At 35.3% G+C, this 17,523-nt stretch overlaps 2 protein-coding genes across 3 annotated transcripts; both read left to right on the top strand.

The window, feature by feature from the left end:
- Positions 1–371: 371 nt before the first annotated feature.
- LOC125844686 (NAC domain-containing protein 40-like) lies at positions 372–6,288 on the top strand. The gene is made up of 5 exons (XM_049524004.1): positions 372–488; positions 552–788; positions 3,860–4,119; positions 4,827–5,108; positions 5,579–6,288. The coding sequence occupies exons 1-5, from the start codon at positions 467–469 to the stop codon at positions 6,011–6,013; spliced, it is 1,236 nt and encodes a 411-aa protein (XP_049379961.1). The 5' UTR covers positions 372–466; the 3' UTR covers positions 6,014–6,288.
- Positions 6,289–7,633: 1,345 nt separating this feature from the next.
- On the top strand, positions 7,634–16,680 carry LOC125844687 (uncharacterized). 2 transcript variants are annotated; one of them, XM_049524006.1, is made up of 3 exons: positions 7,634–7,961; positions 9,281–9,463; positions 16,365–16,680. In XM_049524006.1, the coding sequence occupies exons 2-3, from the start codon at positions 9,302–9,304 to the stop codon at positions 16,527–16,529; spliced, it is 327 nt and encodes a 108-aa protein (XP_049379963.1). In that variant the 5' UTR covers positions 7,634–7,961; positions 9,281–9,301; the 3' UTR covers positions 16,530–16,680. The 2 variants fall into 2 exon arrangements, with proteins under 2 accessions (XP_049379963.1, XP_049379964.1); XM_049524007.1 differs by having other exon boundaries at positions 7,674–7,929.
- The last annotated feature ends 843 nt before the right edge of the window (positions 16,681–17,523 follow it).

The raw sequence follows: 17,523 nt of genomic DNA, 5'->3' as shown, positions 1-17,523 counted from the left end.
TTATATTTTCTTTTATATATTTCAACAAATGATTCTAATTTTTAAGTTTAGTCATAATTATACCAAACACAAGAAATATACCATAAAAAGAAATTATAGCATAAATTATAAAATAAAAAAGTCGCATAAACTTTAACGTATACTTTTGAGTATGAGTTTTTGTCAAGTATTTTCTATTTTACAATTTCGATTAAATCTAACTATCATAGTTTATATAATAATAAATATATAGTGGAGATCAAAAATACAAGTGATAGTATTTTTACTATCCGAATAACTTCCTCTTTTCCACGGGCTTTAACTTATTTTATCAAAGATACGGAACCATTTTTGTTTTTTCTCATTTTTTTTAATATTTATTTTTTAACAAGACAAAGTGGTTTATACAAACTTCTAAAGTTTTCCTAATTTCAAGACAACACACAAAGGGCTGAAGAAATTGGAGAAAAAGTTTTTGTTTGGTGTTATGGAAGATGAAGATTTGTTAGGTTGTAGCAGTGAGAAGAAAAAAAACTTTTTGTTTGGTGCTATGGAAGATGAAGATTTGTTAGGTTGTAGCAGTGAGAAGAAAAATGGAGAAATAGTTGAGAAAAGTAAAATTAGTAATAGTAATGGCGTAGAGATTTCAGTAGCTACAGCTTCAACTATGTTTCCTGGGTTTAGATTTTGTCCAACTGATGAAGAACTCATATCCTATTACTTGAAGAAAAAGGTTGAAGGCTCTGATAAATGTGTTGAAGTTATTTCTGAAGTTGAGATTTGGAAACATGAGCCTTGGGATCTCCCAGGTACTCACTTTCCCTTTTTTTTTTCTTTTTTTTTTTTTGCCTTTTTCATTCACTTGTGTTAATATGGGTTATTGCCTATGTACGGGTAAGGTTTGTGTACATCTTATCGTCACCAGGCTTTACTTGTGGGATTACACTGTCAATGTTGTTGTTGTAGTGTTAATATGTGTTATTGTATATGGCCATCTTGAGCTTACTCCCAACTTACGAAAGACATGACCTTAAATAGGAAGGTTTGGAGGTCGGATTTACTTGTGGGATTTCGATTGTCACCTGTGCTTTTTTGCTTCGGTTGTTGCATCATTTCATTGTCGCTATTGTTCTTTCATCCGTATGTTGTTTTCTACTCTTCTTTTTGCATTATTTCGTTGTTGTTTTGCTTCCATTTTTGTATTCCATTTTTCGAAATGCTTTGCTATGCTTTCTAATCTGAGGGTCTATCAGAAACAATAGCTCTACGAGGTCGGGTAAGGTAGAATATTAGTTGTTAGTTGAGTATACTCTTGCATCATGTGCTTACCGGGTACATGAACTTAGATAGGAGGACTTGGTAGTCGTAGTCACAGATTAGGTTAAAATGTTTGTTGGAAGTTGAGTGTTCTCTTGCATCTTGTGATTATCGGGGACATGATTTTAAATAGGACGGTTTGCTGGGCGTGGATTAGGAGAGAATTGGTAGTTGAACGTTCTCTCGCTTTTCTGTAGGATAGGCTTGGTGGTCATACATGTACCTACTTTCTTACCAGTAGTATTAGCACTATTCTCAAAGTTTCTTTGTCTTTCGATTTTGATTGTCACCTGTGCTTTTTTGCTTCGGTTGTTGGATCATTTCATTGTCGCTATTGTTCTTTCATCCGTATGTTGTTTTCTACTCTTCTTTTTGCATTATTTTGTTGTTGTTTTGCTTCCATTTTTCGAAATGCTTTGCTATGCTTTCTAATCTGAGGGTCTATCAGCAACAATAGCTCTACGAGGTAGGGGTAAAATTTGCATACACTCTACTCTCTAGACTCCATTTGTGGGATTACACTGGGTATGTTATTGTTGAAAGATATTTAAAATATATGTATAAAAGTAAAGATATATACAACTTCTATCCTCATTGGTAAATTTGGCACCATAAACTATAGTCAAATGACTTAACTCTTACTAGAAGTTGTGATAAAACCACATGTAAGGACTGTAAGGTTATACGAAGAGAAGCCATGACCACCAAACACTGGTTGATGGTCTTGGAGGTAAAGCGTGTGTGCATAGTAAGAAGAGATACAAAGCATTTGATGGTGGGCATTAAAGGGCGTTAACCAATTAGCTTTTCAAGAAAAACTATGATTGCAAGAATCTTGGTGGTGGAATGATGAGGTGCAAAGAGTTACTAGAACTGAAAGAAGAAAACTATAGAAAGTTACCAAAAACAAAAGATGATGAAGCCTTTGAAGAATATAAGAGAGATAAGAGGGAAGGTAAAGAGGCTATTGGTAAAGCTAGAGAGAAGCCCAGATGATTTGTACAAAATGTTAAAAGGACAAAGAGAGAGAAATGTTTAAAACTAAAACGATTGAGAGAGAAGCACAGTAAGCACTTAAACCAAGTGAATTGTATAAAGACAGTCCTCAAGAATTATTCATAGAAGATAATGAGATCAAGGAGAGATGTGAATGCTGTTTTGGTCAATTGTTCAATTCGAACCACAAGAATAATTGCATAATTGGTGACAATTTATCCCCTTTGTTCTCTGTCCTATATGATAATTCAAAATCCACCAACTGCTCCTCCACATTCTAACTTCTTCCTTAGATTATTTTTGAGAAAGGTAACATGTATATTCATCAGCATCAAGGTGCTACTGGTATCCAACATTTACAATTACAAAAGGCCTTGTTTATCTCATAAGGATTCAAAAAATTCAAAAATACTATCTGCATCCTCTACATAATATTCTTTACACCAGAAGAGTAAGGAAAAAAACACTTCGTCTTGGTTTTCTTTAAGAAGCATGAGTTGTCTTCAAAGCTCCTAGCATTTCTTTCATTCCATACAGTCCATCATATGCTAGCTGGAACAACCTTCCACCACTTCTTCTGTCTGATACTACCTGCTGCACTCTTTCAACTCCATAGAAGATCCTTTGTATCTCCAGGCATGACCCATTTGACCCTAGCAAAATACAAGAACAATTGCCATAAGATACCAGTGAACTTATGTTCCTCAAAAAAAAAGACACTTGTGAGCTTACAGTGAAGGAAAAAGATGGCTGCTATTTTCTGCCTCCACCTGACAAAAAAAACAAACATCTGGAGGTCAACTGAATCCCCCTTTTCTGTAGGTTCTCGTGTGTCAAACATGCTTTCTTAGCCACCAACCAAGTGATACATATCACTTTGAATGGAGCTTTGATTTTCCAGATAGTTTTCCAAGGCCACACTGAACCAGTGTAATTAGTTCTGACAAATAATGATAGGCAGAGCTGACTGAACTTTTGGTAGTTGCTTCCATTCCATTCCAAAGAATCTTCGGAGTTGCTGACTCCATGAAAATCCTCTCTTCTGTTCATAATATCAGCCACCCTCTCAATCTCCCAACCTTTAAACAATCTTCTAAAAGGAAGATTCCATCCGTGCTTCTTCATGGGGAATACTCAAGGATGGGAGGATCTTAAATACCTTAAAATGTTCTTGCCAAGTTATAAGTAAGGTCATAAATGCTGAATGGGATAATAGTGAATGAGCATGTCTATGCCATTGCCGACTCCAGATAAGGACCCATGTGTTGATGGTCTTTGTGCATGTACAGCGGTATGGCTAGAGATGGGTCATCATAAACTATATTGTACCAAAATTTTGCCATTATCACAATTTCTTTTTACACAAGTTTTGCTTAAGTTTGACACTAAAGCTTCTTGAGTGAATGTCATTAACAAATGTACTGAAGGGTAGTTGGAAGTCGTCATGCTTCCTTTGCTTCAATATAACTATTTAGACGGCTGTGTTTCTTAGTAATTTTCTTGGCATCATTCTTGCCTATCTGTCTGATGCATCAATTGATCATTTCATTCATTTGCATGTTACCAGGTAAATCCATTGTTCAGTCTGATAATGAGTGGTTCTTCTTCTCTCCTCGTGGAAGGAAGTACCCAAATGGCTCACAGAGTAAAAGGGCAACCGAGTCTGGTTACTGGAAGGCCACAGGAAAAGAACGTAATGTGAAGTCTGGTACTAATATAATTGGCACAAAGAGAACCCTGGTGTTCCACATTGGTCGGGCACCTAAAGGACAGAGAACACAGTGGATAATGCATGAATATTGCATGACGGGTAACCCTCATTATCAGGTAACAAGGCTTGAACCGTTATCCTTTTCTGAGCTAGAAATACTGTGAAGCCACCTACTTCTCACGATTTTTGTTGTAGCATTAATAGTTTCTTTTGGGCTTTTGATACTGAATGATTGGCTAATAAGTCAGTCACTTAGGGAAGTGAACGTTCTAGCATGGTTCGTCATGTAGTTCTTGGTTTTGGCGTTATCTTCTTTATTATGCCATCTGGAAAATAACATGACAACTATTATTTTACTTGTGTTAGCAGGTCAGAGCATAATGATATATTTTCTCTGAAGTGAGAAAGGAACTCGGGGCTGCACTTAGCTTAATTTATAGACTGATCAATTGGTTTAATCTGGTAACTTTATTTAAAACATGATTGACGAAAGATTAAATATATTTGCTACTGGATTGTTGAGCTTTATTTCAAAGCATTCAAGTGGTAGAAGAATAGCAAGCATCATAGATAAATCAGGGATTACTGTTGTTAATCATTAATTGCTAGATATTACATGTCTATGTTAACATTGATCAAGGACCTCACATGATGTTTCAAGAATTCATCCACTTACTGCAAACGTTGGAGTCTAGTATTGTACAGATTGTGTTGCAATATTATTTGCTCAATGAAAACAATGTGTTTGTTGCAGTTGGTTGAAATATGTCATTTTCTACATGAAGCAAGTTATTCTAATGTTCTATTTCCATGTCTTGTACAGGATTCAATGGTTGTTTGCCGCCTACGGAAGAATAACGAGTTTCATTTGAATGACACCCCAGGAAATCAAAGGAATCATCTGGCTGTAACTAATGACACCGTTGATTTGTCTAGGGCAGTACAGTTGAATGGTTTGGGCGGCTTGATAAATGGAGCGGAGTGTTGTTCGAAAGAGGCTAGTAGCAGTTTTAGTTCTCATTCGGTCGAGCAGATTGAATCTGGATCAGAATCCGATAAGCTGAATAAAGAGTTGCCTCAGCATCATTCCTCTAGTTACTGGAAGGTTCTGCTTCTGCCTCTCTTCTATACAGCTCGGCTTTTAACTAGTGTCAGCCTTTATGTTTGTTGGTTTACATATTTTAAGACAGTTTCTTGAGGAACAGTATGCTGTTAAATCAATTAACAACTTTGTCTCAATATTTTTTGTCTTCTTTTTCCACTATATGATTATGAAACTGAATCTGTTAAAGTGTAACTCAATAGCCGTCCTTCGCCATGACATTGGCATTTCCTCAGTTTCGTAGGGGCATTCCGTTTCTTTCTTTCTTTATCTTTAGAAGTAGGATGAGGTGATAGAGCAGTCAGCTCCTTCGAGTTATCTCTAAGCTGTTCTTTCTGTTTATCTCTATTCTCCAAATTTGATGACTTAGTACTCTTGAGGTCAAACATATCAAACTTTTAAAAAATATTATTTTTTTTTTAAAAAAGATGTCAAACTTTCTGGTCCTAATGTTTTGCTGTATCAAATTCCAGGATTGTGATGAAGAGGATTGTTTTGCTGATATAATGAAAGATGATATCATTAAGCTAGATGATTCTTCATACAAGGCAAAACACAATCTGTTGCCAACAATCACTAGGAAGCTTGAATCCTCTACAAAGTCGCCAACGTCTCAGGAAGCCCAAAATCTGATGTCTAATAGGCTGCCTTTCCAGGGCACTGCAAATCGAAGACTAAAACTACAAACGGAAAAAGTAGCCCGTGGAGTAGAGAGGTCTGAACCGCATGAAGCCATTAAGAAGAATATCCATGCTCGGGGCATCAGTAGACAGTTGATTAACATAATTCCAGTTAAAAGGATGAAGCAATCGCCGATACCTCTACTTCTCGTTTCCTTGATGTTACTGGTCGTGTTTCTTTGTTTGTTCGGAGTTCCACAACAAGTAAAATGGCATTACTCCAGCTGAAGCTAATCTCACGCCAGCATAGATGTCTTTTGTAGTATTTAGAGTGGCAGCTCAGAGAAAGTTGATTCTGCTTTTGATGCATTTTAAGTAGGCTCTGCTTATGTCCAAGATCTGTACTTTACCAGCAATGTACAGGATGACACCTTGTAAATTTTGTAGAGTTGTATAATAGTAATAGAACTTAAGGTTTTGGTGTCTTTAATTTTACATTGTTGTATAATACCTTGTAATTTGTAAAGATATGTAGCTATATAATATGCGCGGCGGTTGTTCATTATTTTTTGCAGGAACAATTTCAACTCTGGTTCACATGTTGGGAAGGCGTGTTTTGTGAGCCCTTAGAAAGAAATCCTTATCTGGACTTGCCAAAGGGAAGTTCAAGTTACATTACCATATTTTTGTGCTTTCTTGTTTTGTGCATCTGGTTTTGTCCTCGGGTTTGTCAACCAACTTGGCATGTTCAGATCATATGACGCTTTGATGATGATCTAGTTATAGTCAGAGGCGGACCTACCCTTAGAGTAGGTTGAATCTCGTGCTTCGGAAATATATATATATATATATATATATTTAAAAAAGATGTGTATATATCTTTAATATGAGTTATATATTTTGATTGGTACCCACATTCACAAATCACAATGGTCTGATAGCTGCACTGACTGATACAGGGTGTACAAATGATCCTTGTGTGTAGACTTCGGTTTGTAGCCACAGAATCAGTAGTGCCTCCATTATTTTAAAATTCTGAATCTGCCTCTGATCATTCAGAGGATGGTTATAATAGTCCTTTCTGGGAAAATATGTTACAACATTATTCATTGTAACATAGCTCATCTTGACAAACAAATGACTATGAAATAAATTAAATGAAGATGAATATCAAGACCCAAGTTTGAAATGCCTAACTTTGTAAGCATAAATTCTCAGCTTGTTTGGTGCCAAGATGGTGATTATGTATACTAGACAAGATACATACAAGTCCTTTATCTTTAGGCCGCGATTTAAAGTCTTCTTGTTATTTCACTTGGAGTATTAACAGTCTCGTGTTTACAATACTGATGCGTTTTTTATCCTCTCCCAAACTTCCTCCTATTTTAAATATTGATTTTGTCCACAATTTAGTATATGAAATGTTGAGTCATATTTCTTTTTGTTTAATAGAAACAATTACTCTATGTAAGGGAAGGTGAAAGAAAGAGTGCTTCTTATTTTGTCTAGTACAAATATCGTTGCAGTTAAAGCAAAAAATCTACTTTTGATTTTCAAACTATTCTCTATATTGACATGAAACTCTTGCAAGTATTATCGAAGATAAATTCCAAATTTAAAATATGAAGAGTGAATAAAAGGTAGTGTAACAAGATAAGGTCGAGCCTAACCACTCCTAGCAAGACAAAAAAAGGAAAAAGAAGACTTTCATGTTGGAGGACTCAAGTTTGAAACATCTTGCTAGCAAAAACAAGAGATTTGTCTTCTGGATCGAGTTTGATTGCGCAGTGCTTGCATAGTACATCTTACCTTTGCTATGTGGTTTGGGAGCTATTGCATGAGAGTAGCCTTTTATCGGAAAGGAAAAAGAAAGTTGTGCCAAAATTATCTTTTATGAAACTTATGGTAACCTTATTGTAATTTCCAAAAATCTTTTCTCTCAAACTTGTAATAAAAAGAGTAGTTAGCTGCAGTTGAATTTTCCCCAATAATTCTCCAAATTAACCATCATCATAAATTCATAATCTATCATTTTTGCTCTCAAATCTCAATTTCACTATTTGAATTGTTCTCAGTGGAAGCAGTTTGAAACTCCCAGAAGTTCAACATCAAACTCAAAAAAAAAAAAAAAAAAAATAGAAAAAAGAAACAAAGAGTGTAATCCAAGAAGACCCTTTTTGTTCTTCACAATTACAGGACCTATGGTTAGTTGAACTCCACTTCAAGCTTAGATCTTGTAAGTTATTTGGTCAATTTTTCTGTATTCTCCATTTGGGTATTTGGGAAATTTGTGGAATTTCATTTTAAAAGTGGAAAAAGATCAGTTTTTTACTTGCTGCAACTGAATTTTTTGAGATTGTATCCATGTTTTAAACTGTTTTTTTCACTTGGGTTTTTTAGTTATGGTGTATCCTAAGTTATTTGGTTAATTTCTGTATTCTTCATTTGGGTTTCTAGGAAATTTGTGGAACTTCAAAATAGAGGTGAAAAGATCAGTTCTTTGTTTCTACAACTGGCTTTCTTTGAGATTGTATCCATGTTTTGGACTGTTTTTTCACTTGGGTTTTTTTGGTCATGGAGCATTCTAAGTTATTTGGTTAATTTCTGTATTCTCCATTTGGGTCTCTAGGGAATTTATGGAATTTCAAATTAGAAGTGAAAAAGATGAGTTTTTTGATTGCTATAACTGGCTTTTTTGAGGTTCTACCCATGTTTTACACAGTGTTTTCACTTGGTTTTTTTAGTAATGGAGTATCCTTAAGTTACTTGGCTAATTTCTGTAGTCTCCATTTGGGTGTCTAGGAAGTTTGTGGAATCTCAAGTTAAAACTGAAAAAGATCAGTTGTTTGTTGTTACAATAAGGCTACTGGGTTTTTTTTCCCCTAAAGATTCTATCCCTGTTGTAGATTGTTCTGTTATTTGGGTTTTTAGTAATGAAGCATTCTAAGTTATTTGGTTAATTTCTGTATTCTCCATTTGGGTATCTAGGAAATTTCAAACTAAAAGAGAAAATGATTAGTTCTTTGTTGCTACAACTGGTTCTTTTTGAGATTCTTTCCATGTTTTAAACTGTTCTGTTACTTGTGATTTTAGTCATGGAGCATTCTAATTTTTTTTGGGTTAATTTATGTACCCTCTATCTAGGTTCTCTTGGAAATGTGTGGAATTTGAAATTAAAAAATAATAAAAAGAAAGATAAGGTCTACTTGCTATAACAGGGTTACTGATTTTCTGTAAATTCTATCCTTTTTGTAAATGCTTTGCTACTTGGAATTTTAGTATGGAGCACTGTAATTGGGTTTTTTTTTCTCTTTAGGTTCATATGAATTGCCAAAAATCAGCTTTTATGATGTAAACTTGTAGGTTTGGGAGCACATTAATAATTGAATAAGTGAAGGCACTACAATAATCTATTGAATAACATATAAATGAGGACATTACTGCCTTATTTTAGCTAGATTATAGTGAAGGTGGGTTCTGTTATGATTTTTTTAAAGATGATCCAGTTGTTGATGATAATATGTGTTTTGTTTCGTTTGTGGGATTTGCTGGCAGGTTGTGTGAGAGCAGTTTGTAATGATGTCAAGACCAATGCTGCTTGTTTTTCTGTTGATTGTACTCATAATCACATCTCAATTTGAATGGAAGCAGCAGCTGGTGAGTGATGTCGAACCAAGTCCTAGTATATCTCAGAAGCAGCAGCAGATCTCAAAGAGAGAAGAAGCTGTTAAAGAGAAGGTAATCATGTGATCATGCTTTAGTTGCATATTGTATGATATTGTAAATGAATTGCTTAGAGTTTTTTTCTTGCTTATGGTTAATAAATGACCTCGGAATATGGGTATTTAAATAAGTCATTGTATCTTGCTGATGCATATTTACATCATTAAATGTGCACCTGATGGTTCTCTGGCAGTTTCTTAGTGAAAAAGTGACATAATAGGCATTGGCTAATTTTAAGGCACTCTTTGACCTCTTGCATCTTGATTTTTTAGTTTTTCCATCGTTTCTTCTCTAGGTTGATTTTAAAGTCCTTTGCACTTTGATACTTTATTTCAAGATTCTGCATTAATTACAAGTATAAAAATTAAAGGGATTCTGCATCTTACTGAGGTTTTAAACTTGCAAAAAGTCATAGCAACAAGATGAGATATGGAGTCTACAGGGGTAGAGTTAGTAATGCGATTAGGAGTTGGTTGGTCAGAGATAAAATCTGAGATCCTTGAGGATCATTTGATTTGTGTAAGATGAGATTATGAACGGAATTGTACTTACGATCTACGTTGCTCAGATTCTCCAAATATACTGTCAAATCGTGTCGGATCCTTGAAAAATGCACTATTTTTGGAGGATCCAACACACACCCGAAGGCATTTTTGAAGAGTCCGGCAACATAGCTTACTATTTGATACCTTCACATATTGTTGTCCAACCAGTTACTTCCATGTTATTCTTTCCTTTGGCTGGAGATACTATAGTCTTTCCCTTGGATCCTTCTCATCTCCAAGAATGGAGTGAACCAAGTTATCTAATAGGAGAGTGAAGAATAAAAACCAACTTCCAACTTATCTCTTACCAAATTGCGATGCTTCAAGCACCTCAAATGCCATGAAATTCTTGGATAGACTCAATCATACACATAGTCGGTTTATTTTGGCCTTATTGTTGCATTGCTCACGACTTGCTTTACACTTTAAAGTTTTCTGTTATCTCGCTTTGAATGAAGTGTGCCTCAGTTTTCGTGGAATGAAGTGTGCCTCAGTTTTCGTGGATGTCATCGTGTGGACTTGTATAAAGATACTTTTAAACCATGCAATATATGTTATGAAGGTTAAATATCTGTAAACTGCTCTAGTTTTTTAATCATTGCATCTTGTTGATGCCAGCTATATATAACATCTTACTTCATTTTTAAAAAATCATTATCTGTAAACTTCTCATTAATCATAGAGTTGGAGCCTATATGGATTGACTTATTTTAAGTTCTTTTAAAGCATTTTGGAGTGTTTGGATAAATTTAAGAAGTGCTTACAAGCACTTAGTTTTAAGCTAAAATGATAAACGTAAGCCAAAACCATAAGTTAGAAGGCTTTTAAGTCAAAAGCCAAAAGCCAATCAAACAGGCTCTTAGTTCCATGAAGTCCCAAATCCTTCATGTTGGCTTTAAGTAGTCTATCTACCTTTGAGCTGTATCAAAGGAGCATAAGTTTCAAATCTTATGAAGCTTTAGCCAATGGATGTGGCCAATCAAGAATAAATACCCAAGTACTAAGGTTACACATTTTTGGGCCTGAAAGTGCATAATTAAAGGAAAGAGGATTGTAAGGACTAAACGAGGGAAGACTTGAAACTAGAATAGGGCTAGCGCGTGATACCTTTTATGGCATGTATTGCATCAATTGTTTTTAGTCTTACAAGTTCCCTTCCAGTTTTGTAGCCTCTCTTTCATGAATCTTTTCTAAACCTCCTCCCAACATAGAAATTTCTCCAAACAATCTTTGGAGGGGAGCTAGGTGACGTTTTAGAGGGTGCCATGCCTTTTTAAAGTCACTCAAATTGTAGTAGGATGTTTCTCACTATAATATCCCATGTGCATTAATAGGTATCCATTAAATCTTAGGGTGTATTTTTGCTATAATTTCCCCCGTGGAAACAACATGAGGCTCAAAGTTTTCCTTTAGGCACTTTCTGCATCAAATCTTATCCCCTTGGGGTTTCTAATTCCTACTATTGAGATCCTTGAATCAACATTCTAAAAGGCAAAAAATGCAAGGCAATTCGTTTTCCTTGCTATGAGGCGAGACCTATGTCTCAAGGCATGAGGTGTATGCCTTACAAGACATTCTATTTATATGGAAGAAGAGTATTTGTTAGAATTAGAGAAAGAACTTGGAAAAAGTAAGCAGATAAGAAATTCATATATTTGTCTCCTTCATTTTACTTGTCGAATCTCTGTATTGTGGATTTCTTCTGTACTTGTTTTGCATTGTCACTTCGTTATCTTGAGACATTGCAATAGCAAAAAAGAAACAATAGAAAAACACAGCAGGAGAAACAGTAACAGTATAGCACGAACTGCCAACCAAATTTATTGATCGAGGCTTTGAGGGTAAGAGAGGGGGAGAACAATGAATCTTGTAGCATGCTTTGGCCTTTTAATATGACAAAAACTATCCCTCATTAATCAGAACCTTTAAGGGGAAAAAAGAAATGACTAATTTTTTCCGAGAAAATTAGATGAAATCTGTTATGTGGGCAAGGATAAAAAGAAATGACTATGGGTGTGATCGGTACGATGTAAAATATTTCCATGAAAAATAAATTCTTGGAAAATGTTATCCGGGAAAATAAAGTGGGTTTCTTACTTATTTTCTTGTGTTTGGTACCCTAAGCAAAAAATATTATCCTAAAAGTATTTGTATATAAACTAGACAAAATCTAAGGCGCTGGGGGTGGGGGCTAGAGGGGTGGGGTGGTGATGAGGTGTACCGGATGGTGGAGAGGACACAATCGATGTAGAATGACACATGTGAAACTTATTTTCCCTACTTCCACTAAGGAAGTTATTTTTCTCATTTTTAAGGAACTTATTTTCCTAGAGAAAATGTTCTCCTAAAATTTTGACCAACCGAACATGAGAAAAATTGGAACCTACATACCAAACACACACTGTAATAAAGCTTGAGTCTCATCTGAAAGGCGTAGAGTCGCTAATGCCTGTTAATAGAAGGCAAAAGGTGAATGCCTAATTCTGTGAAGCATGGGGCAAATTATGTGCTAGCCACAATGGACGCCTTGGGGCTTGCATCAGCTTTACCTTACAACAGACCAATGTATAGCAACGACCAACTATGTTAAATCTCATGGACAAACTATCTACTGTACTATTTTCTTCCTGAGTCCAACAACTTTTTTCTAAAAAAACTCACCTTTTTAAGGGCTTTCGAACTCCAGACAATTTTTTTTCTTGTTGTTGATTATTATGATGTTCAAGCAGCATACACGCACCTCGACTTTTTTCCTGTGAGTACCTGCTAGCACAAATACTGCAGAACTTTGTCCAGACAGATGAGAAGAAATCACCTATAGCGTATTTTTTATCTGCTGGAATTTGAATCTTGGTTTCCCGTGATTTTCATTTTACTCACTTCTTGTCTGCTAATAATTTCCAGACAATTTTACAAGGAAGATCCTTTGTTTTTGTTTTTTTATCATTATTTTCTATAAAGCAGCGAACTCCGTACTTTTAATACAAATATGCATTAAATGTTTAACATTTTCAATCTCGTATTTTACCCATCGTTATTGGTCATAATCTCGTAGGGCCTTGAAAGAAGCTAGTTTCCTTCTAGAACTTGTCTCCCCCAGAAGAACTTTATAGATCTAGGAAATAAAAAAAATTGTTTCTAAATGACAGAATAGCTGTTGAATTGAAATAAGGCTCTTCTCTATACCAGCAATTCCCTAAAACATAACATGATATTTGGGCCTTGCTAAAATAATCAAAATAGCTCATACACAACAGTGTTAAACAGAAAAAAGTTGCACTTAACTCGATTTTCTAACTTCAAGGTGGTCATCTCTTCTTCTGCTTATATCTTTGAAATTTCTGAGAAACTTTCAGAAGTAGACACTGGTAACAAATAAATGAACAAAAAGAAATTGTCAAAAAAATAAAACTTTCTAAATGCAGAGTTCACGGGTTCAAGGTACCTTCTAGTACTTTTTCTCTTTTCTTCTACCTAGGATTTTTCTTCTTTTTTACTACCCTGTCCGTTACTCTGTTTTCCTTTGCCCTGTTTAGCTTTGATTATTTAAATTATATGTTGCTGATTTTTTTTTTCCTCGCAGTGATAAAATATATATTGCTGAATTGTTTTGTTTCTTAACAATGACTAAAGTGTTGTTGATTTTTTTCTTAATAGTGATAAAAATATAATGTTGATTATTTTTCGTAAATCTTATCCGAAATTAAAAATGGCTGACCCAGCATGAAAATATGAGAAAAGAAGTTAGTGAGACGAATAGGAAAACAATTGTTTATCTCTTTTGTGACAAGACAACTAAAAGGGAACCTTTTTTAGTTTTTAATATGAATTTCTGCTTATATATTTTGTCTTATTTATTTTTGTTTTAAATTGTGCTTCACTTCAATGAAGCAAGCACTTTGCTTAAAATGTGAAGCGGGACCTTGTCGTTTTTCTTTGCTTCGCGCTCCCCTAAACACTTGTTGCTGGTGGAAGGTGTCAGGTGTTAGGTATTCCCTAGAATTAATCGTGCAAGCCTGGATGCCACGGTTATTAAACTTGTAGCACAAGTTAGAAACACATAAATGAGATAATAAAATATATAAATTAGCACACTTGAGTAAAAGAGGGTAAAGACTTAAATCAAATTGATTATGTTAAAGATGCTTTTCAACAAGGCTTACAGGAGATTTAGATTAAAGAGAGATATTTTGTTGATCAATTACTGAATTTTACCTAGCTATAATCGTAGAATTTTACCAGCAAGAGAAAGGACCACATAAAATATGAGGGAAAGAAGAACTTGTAATCGAGATGTTATCCATATGAATATTTGGAATTGTCATGGAAAAGGTTAGAATCAAATTATTCAATGTTATATTAGAATAGGTTTAAGTGAGACTAACTATATCAATTTTAGCCAGCATTAGACAAATGAAATTAATATCAAACTAGACAGGACTGCGGTGCTTAAATGCAGACAGGTTGAATCCATTCCAGATCTACATATCCCCGTAGGTGCTCTTTGTATGATGGGGAAAGTAACTCAAAAGCATATGGACCAGAAAGTGATTGTAAAAAGTACCATCTAAATATAACAATAGAAGTACAGTAAATGAATTTGCTTCCTTCAAGAGCAAAAATTATGTGTTGCAACAAAGATTCTTGGTTCTTTTTTTAATGACGGTGGTGTCTAGGTCAGCTTGCGTGCATTTCGACTAATATCTCTAGGTATCCGCTACCTCCCACTAGCACAGTTTACCATGTAACTCTGCTCACCAAAGCTTGGGCAGATGAGAAGAGATCACCTAGTTTTTTTTGTCTTTGATGGGATTTGAACCCGAGGCCGTATCGTTCTCCCATATTTTATTAACCACTAGGTCACACCCTTGGGTTCAAAGATACATGGCTGTTTTGGCGCAAAAAAGTTTGATTTATTTGGTTCTTGGTGTTCATAATGCCATTTTAACTAGTTTTCATTTGACATGCTTCATTCTTATAGATGCTATTGTAATTGTGTTTAGTTTTCCTATTTCTTAAATAAGATAAAAAAGAAAATTTTGAGATTATATTTGAAGATCAAAGAAATATTATAAGGTTTTGCACTAATCTATGTAAATGTTAATATGTAAATAGAACAAATGACGCACCCAAGGGTGTGGCCTAGTGGTGAATTTATTGGGTTGAGAACCATGAGGCATGAGGTCTTAGGTTCAAATTCTAGCAGAGACAAAAAAAAGTACTTGGTGATTTCTTCCTATTTGTCCTAACCTTGGTGAATAGAGTCACATGTTATTTGTTGTTGGTGGGAGGTGGCAAGTATCTCCTGGAATTAGTCGAGGTGTGCGCTAGCTGGTCCAAACACCACAATTATTAAAAAAAATTAGAATAAATGACGCATGAATGTGAAATTAGTAAGGTTAGGCAAAATTAACACTGTACCAATATTTGATTGTTGTGGCCACAACTCCCCCCCCCCCCCCCCCCCCCCCCCAACCTTCCCTCCAAATGGAGGGACAGTCCTCTTGAGAATGACATGAGCAACAAAAGCATTAAAGAATCCGTAGTAACAGTTGTGACAGATAAGGACTAAAATAATTGGTAGTAATTGTAGGTCAGCAAAGAGAGATAGTAGTTCTGACTGACCCAGAGTTTTGCTGGCAGCTCAACTTGCTTTTTAATGACTGTTCAATTGGTAAAGGTTGAGGGATTTGTGTCTTAGGTCACGAGTTCGAGCTCTGCCCAAGCGCACTAAGTCTAATATTTACATGGACAAGTGTAGAGGGGAAGTCCCATCATCCCGAGTTTCAAAGGCTCCGGTCTGCCCAAAAGGTTGGAGTCTCCAGATGGATTTCTTGGTCTTTTGTTTTGTCGACCACCTGCTACAATCTTGTTTCCCCTTCGCCTATATTAGTATTTCAAATTTAAAGCTGGCCAGTTTTCTTTTCCTCCCCTGCACTGAATCCTTCTTAACCACGGGGCACCAGTCGACTCTTTGTTGTTACTGTTAAATGACCACAAGTGAACTCTCAGTCTCTCACAGCTAATGTTACATGTTTATCTCTTTGTAAATTCACTTGTCTCTTCTTTATTCGTCTTCTTTTATTAACCACCACTAGTTAGTAGTTAGTTTAGTTCCACATTGACCTATTGAAAGCCGTCGTTCAAAAAATTTTATACTGTGAAATCTTCATCTTAACATTTTGGTTGGTGCGAACACTAGTTTTACATAATAAGTTTCTTTTATCATTTGCAATACGCTGGGGGCTGCTAAGTTTAATCTGAATAGTCAGGGCAGCCCCTGGTGCACTAAGCTCTTGCTATGTGCACGAGGTCTGCAGAAGGGCTGGACTACAAGTGTCTAATGTACGCAGCCTTACCCTACTTTGCAGATTATATTATCACAGGAGAAGAACATCCAAAGGCTTAACGAGCTCGTGCGGAATCTCAGGGAACAATTGCTTCAGTGCAGAAGTAGCAATGAAACAATAAACAACAATCTTAGCTCACTTGCTGACATTGCTGAATTTGAAAAACAGCAAATTCTTGAGGATTAGACAGTTGACATCAATACTAAATTCTCTGTAACTATCTCTTTTTTTTCTGCTTATTTTGTGTGTTTTATCTGTCTGCAATTTAATTGTCATAATACTAATTCATATGGCAATACTTGTGTGAAAAAAGAAGAAGAATGAACTTTCATATTGTCTGAATGTGTTTACAACAATTCTGCACAGCACCCGGCCTCAAGCCAGCGGCAGAGTTACCCTTATTTAATACGAGTCAATTGATACCTCTTCCTCGGAAAATTATACTGTAGAGATAGATCAAGCTTTTTGGGACATTTTTTTTTCACTTGTCTATGCTCTATTAAGCCACCCCTGCAATAAATATACAGAAAATATTTGGTGAAGTGACCATTTACCTGCAAATTTGTAGTAATTGTTTATGGCTCCTCTTTTTTAAGCAGTTTTTTTTTTTGAGTTTAATGAGACTGTTTTCGATAGATTATCAGCTCAAAAGAAATGTAACTTGCACAACAAAGTAAGAAATTAACGAGAGAGACAACAAAATAGCAATGTATAAACCAAGCAAAGTGTAGCAATAAATATTAATACACATTGGAGAAATAAAAGAAACTAAGTGATTTCTAAATTATACTACTAGAGTACGACAACCGTGCTAACCTTCTACCTTAATTCTCACCTCGATAACTTCTTATCTAAGGTTATCTCTTCTATCAACTGAAGTTGTGTCATGTCATGTGTCGATCACCTCTCTCCAATTCTTCTTTAATCTATTTCTACCTCTCACAATTCCTACGACATCTAACCTTCCACGTGTACGATCGATTTTAGTCTCACTTCTCTCATCTTGTCCGTCATAGAGGTTACTTTCATCTTGTCCCATATAATCGTTCTTAATCATCATTTATGCTACCTCCATCTTTGAATATGAACATTTTTTACTGATCAACACTATACCTCATATAATAGTATTGTTATTAATCATTACTTTATAAAATTTACCTTGTCTTGACGACATATTCTT

Source organism: Solanum stenotomum, chromosome 11, assembly GCF_019186545.1.
Source record: "Solanum stenotomum isolate F172 chromosome 11, ASM1918654v1, whole genome shotgun sequence".
NCBI classification, from domain to species: Eukaryota; Viridiplantae; Streptophyta; class Magnoliopsida; order Solanales; family Solanaceae; genus Solanum; species Solanum stenotomum.
This window is presented reverse-complemented; position numbering and strand designations above follow the sequence as displayed.